The 14921-nt window shown below is 46.5% G+C and overlaps 1 protein-coding gene across 1 annotated transcript; it reads right to left on the minus strand.

Annotated features, from left to right (window-relative positions):
- Positions 1 to 5032: 5032 nt before the first annotated feature.
- Positions 5033 to 13932, minus strand: MFAP5 (microfibrillar associated protein 5). The gene is made up of 8 exons (XM_009894113.1): positions 13872 to 13932; positions 11121 to 11168; positions 9927 to 9962; positions 8079 to 8114; positions 7261 to 7296; positions 6444 to 6531; positions 5938 to 6011; positions 5033 to 5355 (listed from the first exon to the last, which is right to left on the minus strand). The coding sequence occupies exons 1-8, from the start codon at positions 13930 to 13932 to the stop codon at positions 5234 to 5236; spliced, it is 501 nt and encodes a 166-aa protein (XP_009892415.1). The 3' UTR covers positions 5033 to 5233.
- Between the last annotated feature and the right edge of the window lie 989 nt (positions 13933 to 14921).

Consider the following 14921-nt stretch of genomic DNA (forward strand, 5'->3'; position numbering starts at 1 on the left):
ATTTGATTGCTCTGAGCAATCTAATTAGCTCAGAAGTTAGCTCTGCTTCCTAACTTTCACCATAACTTTTATCTACGATCTTAACTGGGAAGGCATACTATCTCAATAAGGATATTTATTTCAAAAAAAGCACAACCTCATGTACATTTATTCTTATATTTAAGCAGGTGACTTCTCACATTTCTTATTACTTAGACACATTGAATTGCATATATTTATTTATTACATCTTTTTGTTAATGTCTAATGTGTGACAGGCTGTGCTTGCATGGAAATTGCAATCTTAGTAAAATGCCCAAAACAGCATTCTGAAAGATATTTTTTTCATTAAATGAAGCTTTGTTCTCGTGATTTTCACCAATTCAGGTTTTTTTGTAGATGTCAACATAGTACAAACAAGTACATGCAGCTTATATTTTAACTGATATGATTTATATTATTGAAAATATTTTTATTTGAAAAAAACATTTACATTAATAGAAAAAGTAGACAATCAAATTCATTCATGATGTTTCATACACGCTTTTTTATTTTTTACTTTTTAATGGACTAAAATCCAGCTCTCTCTTTTGTGGGAGTTTATTCCTGCTTGCTCCATTAAAAGGGCTAAGGATGGCAGGGAACAGAGAGAAACGAAGCAATATGCTGAATATCAGAGAGCAGGAGGTGAAGAGGAGGTGCAGAAATGGAATTCAGATCCCAGTAGAGGGGCTGTTCACAACTGGACAAATGTACATGAATATACAATGTCAGAACATGTGGTGCCATGAATAAACAACAGGTTTTGTTCATACTGTGGGTTCTTGTGGACAAGATCCAGGCAACATGGAGCTTCCAGGTGACGTGGCAGCTGCTCCCAATTGCCTCCCCATGATTTTCCACAGCACTCCCCTTCCTCTCCACCTTGTTTCTGCAAGCAGGGGCCACCACATCAAGGCATGTGGTTGCTGTTCCCACAGTGCACAAGTTGTCTTGAGGTACCATTCTCCCCTCCCTGCTCTGACCAGCACATCCTGCCGTTCAAAAAATCCTGAGCTTGGCAGCTGAGGGAGCCACAGCGCGTGAGAACTGGAGGGCAAGAGAAAAAAGGAGAGCTGGCATGGGCCAAGCACTCCCCAAGCTCCACTTGGCAATGCTGTGTTTCACCTCAGCGAGCACCCTTCCTGCCATCCCACTTCAGCCCCGCTGTCCTCCTCACTGTATTTCTTGCTCCAAGATGAACATAGGCATAAGAAGAGATGAGGAAAACAGAGGCAGAGAACAAAGAGGAGAAGGACAGACGGGAAGGTGGAGCAACCCTTGCTTGCCAGGTGCAGCAGAAAGCCCCTGGTGTGGCCAGTTTCCCTTGAGGGGAGCTCCAGCTCCCTACACTCAGCAAAGTGAGGTACCGCTTCAAATTGGGGACCGGGCAACAGAGCACTGGCCTTGAAACAGCAACTTTCAAACTGCTGTACTGATTGGTACTCGGGAGCTGTGACAGCAAAATAAGCAAGAACCATTGTGTGGGCAGTGACTGCAGGCCATCTAACTCCCATCCCAGGTCAGAAGAGTTTATGAAAATCAGCCACAAACTCTAGATCATACTTCTAAAATGGGATTCTGGCAGCTTTCTTTGTGGCTTGCCCAACTTCACGAGAAACTAGACCTAGTTGGAGCTATATTTAAAGTCATTTCCCCAACTTACAAGAGAAGGCAACATAAGCAAAGTGCTGAGAACAGGCAATGTCTGAAGAGTGGTGACGGAGCACCACGACAATTTAGGCTGGAATGGCAGAGGAGAGAAATGTGTGTATGGGATAAACGCTAATGAAGATGGGGAAGCCTGTATGTGGATCTCAGTAGTGTAAGGAAAGAGAAGCATAAACTCAGTTACAAAAAATCAATGGCGTGTGCGGTACTCTGCCCCCACAGCTCGCGGAACATGGCAATAGGACAGGAATTCATGAGTCAGTGCAGGTCTGTCTAGATCGGAGCAACACCTACAGTCACTCAGGCTGAGGCTGCTTTTAATTGTAACAGTCCAAGATAGGGACACCGCAGCGTGAGCCAGGAAGGAGCATTATTCTCAGGGATAGTGTTGTGCAATAACCTGCATTGTGTGGTTCGGTCCTGAAGAACTATGGGACACTGTTAGAGGCAGTTTAATGGGTAATTTGGGCCACCGCCACTTTTGTTCTAGAAATACCATCTAAACACAGATTTGACTGCTTGCACATGAAGACACTGCCTAGAGTCCCCCGTGCTTGGAGGGCTCCATCTTTTCAACAAGAATATGATATATACTTAGTGCCTGATGAATCTATGCAAAAGTCAGAAATTCAATGATGAAGAATTGTCCTAATCCTTTTTACCTAGAAGTGTAATTTTTAATGTAGTCTTTCAGTTATTCCCATTACCGAGCTAAATGGCTCTAGCGAACAAATTATTCTTTGCTTATGAGATGATATATCACAACTCTTCTCTTTCTTCAGCCATCTTATCATTTTACTTGGAGATGGTAATTCTCCACCAGCAAGTCATGGCAGTGAAAAGATGTGTTCTCAGCACAAATCTCATGGGCTGGGAGGAGTTAACCCTGTGCTCAGCAGCTATCAACTGCCAGGAAAATCTAGCAAAACTATCCATGGAAAAAAAAAAAATGCTGATTTTCTGTATCTCTAGAAATGACCTCCCAGGAAGGGAGGGTGGCAGTGGAGGACTGGGCTAGCAGGGAGTAAAGAGGTCCAAAAACCCGATTTGGGCTGGGGTAATGTCTGCCCACCAGTCAAATACAGCTAGAGACAAACAAACCCAAACACATGAGTTGCCAAGAATAACAGGAAATAAATTTTCTTTTAATATTTTTGTGTGCATTATAAGGACTCTAGCATTAAAATAGCGTTCTCCTGGAGAGGAGCACCTTTTCCTGTCCCTGCTGAAAGCAAGCAACAGAAAGATTTCTAACCATTGCCCAAATTGTATGAATGTCAAATTTCTATATACTGTACAGTAGCTATGTTATACAGTTATATATCTATATCTATACCAGCTTACATTCAACTCTAAATACAGGGTGGTGACTTGGCCTAGTCCAATTTCCAAGAGCTCCCTCTAACATCTCATGTCCCTCCTACCTTCCTCCACACAGGCAAATTCTACAGGTGTCCCACCATAGAAGTCAGTGGCTGCCAGTGGCTTGAATGTCTTCAAGACCAAGCTCTCAGTGCCCCCCTCTCTACAGAAACGTGCATACTCTTAGTACAGAGAAATTCCTCCTCCATCCCTAGCCTCATACGCCTCAAGTACTCAAGAGGAGAATCACCCTCTGTGTAGGGGTGCTATGCCCCTATGTATAGGATGAAATTCCAGTCACCGCATAGCTTGGAATCCTTTCCTTTGTATAGTGGATTAATACAGAGAGATTTAGCCCATCTATGGCCAATTTTGACCTTATATAGAAACAATCTGTGTCTGTACAGGGGTGTCTTCCCCTACCCAGAGAATGTAACCAGCTTCTTGCTGCATAAAACAGAAATCCAAGTCCTGGGGAGAGGCTCTTACATTAATTGTTTCGCTCTTTTTTTTCTGAGACATCTGCCTCTGTGCAGCGAACTGTCCCCTATATTGTGTGACCCTGGCTCTGTGCAGACGACCAGTGCTCCTGCAAGGTTGAATGGCACTCAGTTCAGCAGCAGAGTACATGATATGAGGGAGGTGAGTGCCTGCTCTAGCAAACCAGCTTTCTGTTAGTCAGGAACAACACTTAGATATCCTGAAGACAGGGTCTTGCTGATCTGCTGCAGTGAGCTAAGCTGCTTAGCTCACATGCCCCACAGAATCATGCCACTAAGAGTCATGCAGGGTGATTAATACACTTCAGACAGCTCTTCCCCACTTGCCCTACCCAGTCTCACGGTGGTAACTGCCCATATACCTGGAAATGTTTTCCATATATCTGGAAAACAAAGTTCTCGAGCAGACCACAGACATCCAGTGCTACCAGGGTGAATTCTTTTCCCCAGGTTGGCCTGCCTCTATGCTTATACCTGCAGATGTGTCTACCTCCCCCCAGCACCTGGCTCTGTGCAGGTCAGCACAGCCAGAAAACCTGCAGGAAAACCCAGGCAGGGATCCCAGATAATGATTCTTCTCCCACATCCCATTCCAATTTGTGACTCCTTTCTGCTTTGTGCAGGAGCTCCCAGGTCAGGAGGTAGGAACTCAAGTGGAGATATGGAAAGCAGGCTCAGCAACTGGAGAGTTTGGAGGTAGCCAGACCAAGACAAGTCACCAGGACAAGCTAATTCATTGCAAGTTCCCAGTTCTGTGAGGACACACAGGTTCTTCATGGTCTCTCTTGGGCTCAGGATCAGAGGCAGCCATAATTCCTGCTCCCTGGAACTTGCCTGGAATGGGCATCAAGAGATTTCTTCAACAGGAAAGGAGGGACAGAACAGGGGAGAGGAGAGGAAGGAGAGGAAGAGGCAGCACTCTGTTCCAACATCATCTTCTTGAGAAAAATATAATGCCATATCAAATCCAGAATTCTTCCTTTCAGTAGCAGTTGTGTATGAGGGAGGCAATGGGCTTAAGACAAAGAACTTCCCAGAGGTAGTTATAAATGATCTGCTGCCATACAGGGACAATGAGGTTTGCCTTGGGTTGAGGACAGCTCATCTCCCAGTTCTGTCACTTCTCTGAGGCCAGCAGACGCAGGAGGAGACTGTGCTATCACACAGCAAACTCTGGCTCAGGAAGACTGGAGAGGCTCAGGCTGACTAACCACATCCGAACTCATACTGATGCCATGCAAGAAACCTAGGCCAGCAGTCCTAGGGCTCAAAGGTTTGCACTCCTCCACAAGACGCAGCTTAGGCAATCTGTACTGTTGGAGAGGACTACATCCTGTCCCCATGCATGTCTCTCTACAGGGGCAAAGCAAGAGAAGATGCAGTACATTTATAAGGACCTCTGGGAAATTAGCAGTTTGTGGCCTGCCAGGCAGAGTTTGAGAGAAAAGAGGGGAGCATCCCACATCCTCAGCAACAGATTTAGAAGGTGACAACAGCCACCATGACAGTCTAGCAGACAGGGGACTAAGTGTGCTGCAGCACCTGAAGAAGAGGATGTGGGGGAAGGCAGAGAAGCAAGGAAATGGGGGGGAAATCACAAGTGAGAAGGACTTGTCTTGGGTTGTAGGTAGTGGATGACGATTTCTCTTCTCTCCCTTCCTTTTCTCTCCTCCTGTTGGTATCTCACAGAGCATCAGGCCTTCTGCGCTGCTGCTCCAGAAGCCCTCTGCAAGGGAGGTGCAGGGGTTGCCCAGACCGGCGGAGACGTCGAGAAGGAAGGCCAGCCAGCTGGCGACAGATCTCATCTGAAGACATAGCAAACACACACATGTTGACAGATAATCAATACTTCCTTCAAGTTCTTCACCACCAGAACAGTTAGAGGTACGTCCTTCACTGCATTTACAGAAACTGTTGGAACTGCTGAAACCTCATATACCTGAGGCAAGTGAACAAGTCCTTAGGCTTTATTCATTTCCTTCTGGCTTTATTCATGTACAATACATATTAAAATCACTCATATTTTGTTGCAACAAAGACTGCATAAGAAATCTAGACTAGATCCTGTTTCTATTCACAAATAGAAATACTGAGAGTTACTCTTTAACCTCAAAGGAATGCTACTTTGAGTAAAGGTGTGTCTGGGGCTAGTAGAGCATGATTAAGAGGAAGGCAGAGCTCTCATACCTCTTGCTAGTACGATATCTACTTCCCAGTGTTTCTTCACAGCACGCATACTGGATGCAAGGCTGCATTGCATTAGAGCTCCCCCAAGCCAAGTCCGGGGAAGCTACTACATATGGATTGGAGTTGGGTAATTGGTTAGCTTGGAGGCTCTATTACATGGCTGCAGCTATTTTTCTAGGCTAGCTTGTGCTATCACTCACCTTGCATGACCTCGTTCTCCTTGCAGACAATGCGAGAGCACACCTCCTTGTTTATTATGTACATGCGACGCACACTGAGGGATCAGCAAGAGCACGTCAAGGACAGTAGAGAAAGGCACGGGGACCCAAAGAAACAAAAAAGGGATAGAGGCAATAAACATGTATATTCACTGATGAGGAGGCAAATCCTAAATTTTTAGGATTAGTTGGTCCACAATAAGGCTGTTGTCAATGAAAACAACCTTTATCAAGACTTCATTAAATGGTCAAATATCTAAAATATGGATTACAATATGGGGCACATTACAGCTCCTTAGTGCTGCACAAATAATAGTTATTGTGTAGTTTTAATTAATCACCCTAAAAGGACACTCTAAGGATGGGATTCATGTCACCAACTGGTTCCCTGAGGGAACCTCTAGTCTTCAAAGGAAACAATTGCTGAACTGGACATGTCGTTTCTGGAGAGGTTTTAGGGCTTTTCTTAGGGACTGCTGGTTTCTTACCTTGTAACACAGAGGTAGCTGATACACTGCTTTACTGGTTTGTGAACAGAGTACAGGCGTGTGCAAGGGAACTTTTCTTCACGACAATCTGGGAACACATACACACACACAGGGGTGCAATCCAGCATCATCGGCAGATGCACTCATTCTGGCACGCATGTAACTTCGTCATTAGGTACTACCCTCCAGGCTTCTAGGGGAGGACCCTAGCCTCTATTCTCCACTCTCTTGTGAGAGATGGGGATGGTTTACAGAAGAGGAAAATAAGGCAGATATTTTTGATCCCCTTGCTTCTAAGACAAAAGTAAGGGGAAGTTGAGTGAAGTGCAAAACAAGCCCACTGGGAGTCCTCAATACAGAAGGCACGTACTGTAAAGAGGACAGACACAAGTAAACAAAACGTAAATTGTAGTCACATGCTTAAGACATGTTTCTAATAGATCAGCAATCTCACACTTCAGGACACAAAGCCAGTTCCTTTCTTTTCTGGCCAATGAACCCCATAGCTACTATGGTGGGTTTTCTTGAATTTCCTTCTGAAATTCCAGGTCTTGGACACTGAAAATAACAGAATATTGACGCAGCCTGTCTGGTCTGATGATCTGCCAGGTCCTCCCCTCCTGGGTTTGCCACCCAGGAGAAGACTTCAGCTTCCACTACTGTCATTCTCCAGTACTTCTAATTCAAGGAACAGGGTGAAGGGAATTTTCCAGGAGACAAAGCTCAGTGCTCGGCCAGCACCTGCCTGGAGAGGTAACAGTGTGGATGAAAGCAGGTCTGGGAAGGGGGGCGGTGCAAGCAGCAAACTTAAGCGTACCTGATGAAGCCGTCGTAGTTTCACTGTCAGACTGAACTGAAAGACAGAGGGTAGCAAAGTTAGAGTGATTTACCATGATTCCTTCCTAGACGTCAGCATACTCAAAACAAATAACTGGAAAGCTCCTGCAAGAACCCTCCACTTCTGATGTGGAAAGATTTCACTGTTACTGACCTGAAACCATAAGAGAAGGTACAAATCCAATATGAATTACCTAGCCAACAAAACTAAAAATCTGTCCAAGCTTTACCATAAAGCATTACCACTACTGTTCAAAATTACACTGTAAGGACATCTTGACTTATAATTCAAAAGATCAGGTAAATGTATGCAGTTGCTGCAATTGTTATCCATCTAGACAAGAAGCGAAGGAGCCCGTGACTGCCTCTTCCTAAGCAACAGTGACTACTTTAAGAAACAGCATCCCCAGATCACCGGTTCTTTAATATCTATGACAAGGGGAAAAAATGAGGTTGGTTTGTTATTCCCTCTGACAAAGCAACCCATCTGTACCACAGTAAACCAGTACATTTTATTATTTACCCAGTGATCAACTGGATAGGAACTCAGAGGACTGACGGCCAGGCACAAGTTTTCATCAACAGTTACAGAGGACTTATACTCCTCCTGATCACATACCATAGTGTCAGCCAGAAGCACAGACAAAACACATGGGCATAGAGAGGAGGAGTCTTTTGGGTGTTGGGGCTGTGCTTAGGGGCAGGCTGGGAAGGCAGGATCCTGGGTGTGCAAGGGACTGGGCAAGGAGACAGAAGAGGGGTCTGCTACACTTGGCTGTGAATTGAGAATAAACTCACCAGGACTAAGAAGCACAGGTGGTGTGACAGCTGCAGCTGGAAAAAAGAGAAGATGTTCTGAAATATCTTAATTAGAGTTTTTAGCCTCTTTCTCCCTCCCACAGTTATGCTGATGGCTCATCACTCCTGACCAGCAGCCATCCCACATATGGTTCATAGACAACACTGACTGTGATGTTATCATCTGACTTGTCAGAGTAACGGCAGGCTTTCCCTGTGAATAGGCTGAGTGTCCTAGAGCTGATGGGATGCTGTAGAGGGTCCCATGGCATGTCCTTTGTCAAGAGTTTCTTAATCCCTCAACAACAAGCATTTTGAAGCCAAAGTCTGCTGTAAAAGCTTCACATTTAGTTTTTCCAGGTTTAGATGTAGGTTAACCACCGCCAGTTTGGCCTGGACACCAAGTCTTATCTACCCTCCAACAGACTGTCAGGTCTCATACACGGAACATGAGACTCACACAGGTTGCTTTCACCTCCCATTCCCACCAGGAAGATCATGCACCTTGCATATACAATATTCCGCTTCCACTTTTCTCCTCCAGTGCTGTCCCATGACAGCTGGTCAGCTTGACCCACAGTACTTTAGCCAGCTGATGAGCAGAGTCACAGCGCAGAGGAGAGACTGTGGAACTGCTCTCCTGGAGAATGGGACACCAGTCTCAGATGAGCTCTCCTACACAGACAGCACACTTCCTAGCAACCACCAAGTGCTGCTACTTCTCCTTTGTCTGTTGAACAATACCATCGACCAGATGTGCTCTCCTTCTCCCTGCCCTGCCTGGTCCCTCCCACCTTCAGAGGGATGTGTTTGAGAGACTGCCCCAGCAGAGAGAGGAACCATCTCTGAGGCCAGCACTGCCAGATTCAAAACAGGACTCTTATGGGAAAAGCAGGGAGGTTCCTTCTTGAGCCTCTGGCCCTCTCCTCTGTTTGCCATTGTGAGTCTGGCAGGATTAGCCTATTTTGGAAATGCCTACACTCCCACCAGGTGTTTGTCCTACCCCTGGGGCTACCTCCACAGCAAGGCATGGCTCTCTAAGGAGGCACATGGCATGCTACAAGTGCTCATGTTCAAGTGTCCTCCATCTACTCTATCTTTTGCATACATTTTGCTGCCCCCCAGTGACATAGCCGCAGGCACGTCAGGCAATACAGTACTAAAAGAACAGTATTTCCACCTCCCCATCCCACCAAAGCTCAGAGTTTGCTTTTGGGTCTTTTGCCACCTCTGTCTTCTGAGCACTCAAGCATGGCTGCTAGCTGTCAGTAGACACCCACACAATCTGTGGCTTTCTCTCTCTTGCCATTTAGTCTTTTCCTTCCCGCAAGCCCATCTTGCCATTTAGTCTTTTCCTTCCCGCAAGCCCAGGCTGCGTGAGCTTTGGATTTCATGGCCTCCTGCAGTGCAAACAGCTTCAGAGAGCCCTGGTACACCAGGTTGCTAGCTGTCAGTAGACACCCACACAATCTGTGGCCCAGTGCTGCCTAGTTAACTGGTGAACCTGACCAATTTCTCTCTCTTGCCATTTAGTCTTTTCCTTCCCGCAAGCCCAGGCTGCGTGAGCTTTGGATTTCATGGCCTCCTGCAGTGCAAACAGCTTCAGAGAGCCCTGGTACACCAGGTGAGATTGGCATTTCCATGAAGAACAGGCCATTAAGCCACCCCAAATTCATCTCCCGGCACAGGACACAGAAAGGACTCCCAGATAGCCATATGTGCTGGAAGACGTCAAAAGCGGAGAATAGGAGTTTCAGAGTATAATGGGTAATTTCTGGGGCTAGGTAGGTAGGAGTAAAGGTGAGAAAGGGAAAAGAAGCCTGAAGTTGCCAAGAGATAGGAGCTTACCGGAGGTGCTGATAAAAGAGTCGGTGCTAATCTCACCTGGAAAAGAGAAATGACTTTGAGAGAGCGTGTTTTTGCTTTGTGGTCCCTTATGTAGCTAGCCATAGACAGCTTGAACTACCTTGGCCACCGTGGTAGGCTCATGACACATGAGCGGAGTCCAATCCAGCAAATTCACAAACAAACACAGTACCCCCATCCCACCCATATCCATCCCCCTTTTCGGCGTCCGGCCTGGGACTGGATTTCTCAGTTCATATGTTGCATCAACCCTTACTGAACTCTGGATTCATATTCTGACTTCTCAGATATGGCCACTGTGGGCATCTCGATGGGAAAGGCAGACGTCTGAAACGAAGGCACTGACAGTTCCTGCAGCAGTAGGACAGACTGAGGCACACACTGCAGAGGAGGAGCGAGGCAACTCCAGAACTTATCCTTGACTGAGGAAATTCATCAGCAGATGAGTTTCTTTGAAAGGCAACTGATGGCAAAGCTGGGGTAGGTGTGATGGAGGGATAAAGTGTGAAGGAAAGGGAAGCTTGGTGGACACATTTTGGACTGGCTTTTGAATAGTTTTCCAGGAAGCCCCGGATATTGTACATGAAAGGATCATAGCTGGGAGACGTCCGATGGCTTAGCCAGGGGCTTCAGTCTGAAGAATAGGCAGGCCCTTGTGGTCCTGCTGGGTGCTGAAGCATGATGTGAACGTATGTTCATTTTATTTTATCATGTCACAGAAATGGAAGAAGGTCCAGAGGGATAAAGCAATTCATCCCAACAACACAGCCAGTATAAAGACCAGTCCTTTCTCAGTGGCCTCACTGCTAAAGCACCATGCCACTTGTGCACCCTTTTTCTTGGGATTTTCCTGAGCAGTGGTAGAGTTCCCTGAGCATTTCATGGCTGAAGAGTTATTAGGTCTCCTGGGTCTCCCACAATCCTTGACTGTGAACATAAACTCATGCACTTCATCTAAGTGTTCAGGAACTGAACACTAGTGAATTATTTGTAAAGAACACACAACACTTAGCAGCTTGTCTTGGAGGTCTTGTTTAATCTTCACTGCAAGGCAAGTTCATAATGTGAGAGGCAAGGAAATAAAGAACAGCATTTGCAGTTAATCAGGCTCTAAGTGTGTAGGACAACTGGATAACATGCACAGTCTTTAGCACATAACATGCCTGTAATACTTACCAGTTGCACTCTCCAGTTCTTGCCCGTTGACCATCCATGGAAACCAGTCTGCAAAAGATTAGAGGAGAATGAAGAAAAGACAGACAGAGGGATTTCTATAGTTTGCAGGCTTTGTGAATTTTTTGTTTGTTTTGCGATGATGTCCAGGAGACACCACTGCCCTCTGCTGAAGGGAGAAATTATTTCCCCTCTGCCTCAGCCTCCACTCTGGATGGGTTAGTTCTTCAAAGACCTGTAGATACAGCGGGTCCTGGTCCTATCCCTGCTGCTTCCACCAGGGTCAAAGACTAGGCACAGGGACAAGCCACAAAATACCTCCAGATCTGCTGCTGGACTTTGCATTTCTTGAAACCCCATCTGACGCATTTTGAAAACAAATAGCATGTTGCCTCCCTGCTCTGGAGGTTGGGAAATTATTTGCTTGGGGTCACAGATTGAGTCATTGGCACAGTAAGAAACAGATTGCAGGTCTTGTAGCTCCTTAGGCAAATAATTATCTGGTCCATCATCCTGCCTGGTTATGGAGCACAAAGCAGATCTGTCCCCTCTCAGCCCCTGGATGCTCTGGAGAGGGAGAACGATGAAAGCTTGGCTGTGCATGCTGTGTGGAAGGGGAGAAATTGAAACTGAGCTAGACTGTTCGTTTGTCCAAATATAAAGGGTGAGAGAGCTGCTTCCTACAGCAGCCAGGAATAGGAAAATATTTCCTGCTAGCCACAGAGGAGGGAAATGTCTGCATAACTGGGGTGGGATGAAGGAAGGAGTTGGCAGGAAAAATCCAGTGATCTGGGGCACTGCAGGGCTGTGCGCAGGACCAGCCCAAAAAACAGTACACCCTGCTACATCTTACGAACTCAGCCTTTAGCTTTCTGTTCTTAATGGGAGCACTGCAGGGGTAAAAACTATCAGGTCTGGAGCGTTTGTCTTCGCTCTTCCTCATTCCAAGTGCAGTTACTTGCAGGCTGCAGAGGGACTCTTGGGAACCCTATATAATCCTGCTCTGCAGCATTACAGGAGTCGCTGGACCCTGCTATTCGCTTCCCCACCCAGCTGCCAGCAAGAGCTCAGCCGCTGGCGAATGACCCAGGGATAGCCAGACATGCATAATAACTTAAGTGCACAATGTAGTGCCGCCCAAAACTTTCCCTGTTCTGGCTAATCTCTTAACAGCAAGAAGTAGAGGGGAAAAAAAAAAAAAAAAAAATCCAACACTTTCTCATTTGTTTCTAATACAAAAGGAAGGACACAAATTCTGAAACCATTGCAGAGGCCAGTGGTGCTGGATTTGAAACACGAGTCATACAGGAAAAGCGGGGAGGCTCCCCCCTTTTTTGTAACATTGAAAAGTCAGCTCTTACTAGCTTTTTTTTTCCTCCCTAGGAGATAACTAGAAAAATGGTCCAATTCTAAAACAACAGGACACACGTGAAGTGAAATCTCTGTATATGAGGAGAGGAGACAAAAGAGGTGACTTTCTTACCAGGTTTTCAATCATTTCAATTTATATTTGCCCAGGTACCCAGTTCATATGCTTTATAAATGCTTGGACTTTATTGTCCAAGTTGCAATAAATTAATCTTTGAGGTCTGAGAAAACTGCAACCCTATTGCACCAAACCTGTAGCTCACCTAAAACCAAAAGACAATGACAGACCAGCTGGTGATTCCTCTAATTTTCCAAGTTAAAAGAAACAAAAAAAACCCAGAAATCATAAAACAAAATAACCCAAAGGTAAGAAATCTTCTTTTCAGGCCTCCTTCACACATCATAAAAACTACAGCCTTTTTTTCTGCATCTAAATTTGTAGGCCACCTACAAGCTCATCTCTTGGATGCCTCACATTCCTGTTTCACAGTCACAAACATGACATCCTCTACTGTACACCTTTACAGGAAAAAAAGTTCTACTGGGAGCAGAATCAGACTTCAGCATGAGGGGAGGACCGAGGACAGTACATTGGAATGACCTGATTTGCATGTGATAGGTGCAGTCATCTGTCTCCTACACAGTCTTTCCTGGGTGAAGTTTTTTCCATTCACTAGAATTAATCTTCTTTTGCTTTCTGTCCTGAGTCTTCCGACTATAATGTCTGATGCTGCCCTCTTGTTTTGGGGTTTTCTTAACAAATTTGATCCCACCTCAATTTTTGCCAAACTAACTCCGGGCAAACAAAGTGGAGCAACAAAACAGAACAACAACAACAAGAAAAGCAGAGAGTGGTTTGAGCTACAGAGGTTACGTTTCTCAGAACAGCTATACGAAAAACTACAAAACCTCCCAGCAAGCGAGTGGCCTGAAATGGGGCCATTCCAGCAGGAACCACTAGTGACAGCAAATGTTTCACAACTATGACAGAATAAGTTTTGTGGAGCACTGGGAAATGCTCTGCAGATCACGCACACACAGGTGGTACAACAGTCTACAGTAAGCACAAAGCACAGCTAACCCTCTTTCTCAACTCAACCTGGCGTTTTGCTTACTCAAAGATCCCTGCAGTGGAGGCTGTGGACCTCTGTCTCTTGTGACTCCCAGTACTTACTGGAGAGGGGATACCTATGGGAATCAGTCCCCAGTTCCTAAATTTTTCCCTATAATCCTATATTCACTTTGTCTTTTGTGTTTGGTCCTTCCCCCTTCACTGCCCATCTACATGTCGCTGTCTTTCTCCTTAGGGCATTGCACATTAGCCTGCGTAGGAAACTCTGCAGGGTCAGGGTGGAGAAGAAATCCTCCCCCGGCATAAGGACTCACCAGCTGGGGACAAGAAGAGTGCTAAGAAACACAACAGTATACAGGCTCCAGAGGTCTTCATCCCTGTGGAGTGGAGGAGAGAGGAGTCAGAGGAAAGCTCAGGCAGGAACAGGGATAAGCACAGAAACTCTCTGATTGCTGCCTCAAGATCATTTGGTCTTCCCAGCCTCCTTCCCACCTGTGTCCCTCCTAATCTGGCCAGTTTTCCAGCTGTTTCTGAAATATTTTGGACTGAACGTGTAACTCCATCAGCTTGCTTTCTCTTTCCACCTCCTTACGCCAGTCTCCATCTCTTTTCTCATCCAGGTGGCTAAGCCCCTCTCCATACACACCCCCAGCACGCACACAAAGGCAAATTTCTCCTTGTTAACTCCCTCTACTCTCTTCTACTTTTAAATCATCTTGAGGAGCATTGAGAGAATAGATAGGGTCCCCATCACTTACTGCAGCCCTCGGTCTCCGCTCCCTTCAGCAGCAGACGCTCTGTCTTTACCCTTCAGCGGTTCCCCCCACTTTGGCTATTGGGTAAATCACATGCAGCCACACCCAGAACACGTTCCACTTTTGGTTGTCTTCATAATACGATTTTTGGGAAAAAAAAAAAAAAGGAAAGAAAGAAAACCGAGAAGGCAGCGAGATGGTGGGACGTGGTGTCATCATGCATCTGGAATGAGGGGGGGAGCGAGAAGCAGCAGCCCACACCCTCATTCCAGAGTTTATTATCCTCCGAAGGGAGCCCGCTCCTCCCATTCCCCCAGGATGGCCCAGCACCAGGGACGGATTCTTGTGCCTACGCTACACACTCGTGTCCCGTCCCGTTTCGCCCTCCCTCGCAGTCCCCCTTCCCCGCCTCACGCCGCCACATCCACCCTGGTTTCCTCGCTGAGCTGCCGCCCCTTTCCACCCTCCGGTCCCCGTCTCTCGCCGTTCCCCCGCCCGCCCCTCGCACACGGACGCCCTGCAGAGCCCGCTCCCCGGTTTTGCCCACACGACGCCCTAGGCGTGCCCCGGTGTCGGGGCGGCCTCCCGCCTCCCCTCGGGCTCCCCCGG

The sequence above is a fragment of the Charadrius vociferus genome, unplaced genomic scaffold (genome assembly GCF_000708025.1).
Source record: "Charadrius vociferus isolate BGI_N301 unplaced genomic scaffold, ASM70802v2 scaffold561, whole genome shotgun sequence".
Classification (NCBI taxonomy): domain Eukaryota; kingdom Metazoa; phylum Chordata; class Aves; order Charadriiformes; family Charadriidae; genus Charadrius; species Charadrius vociferus.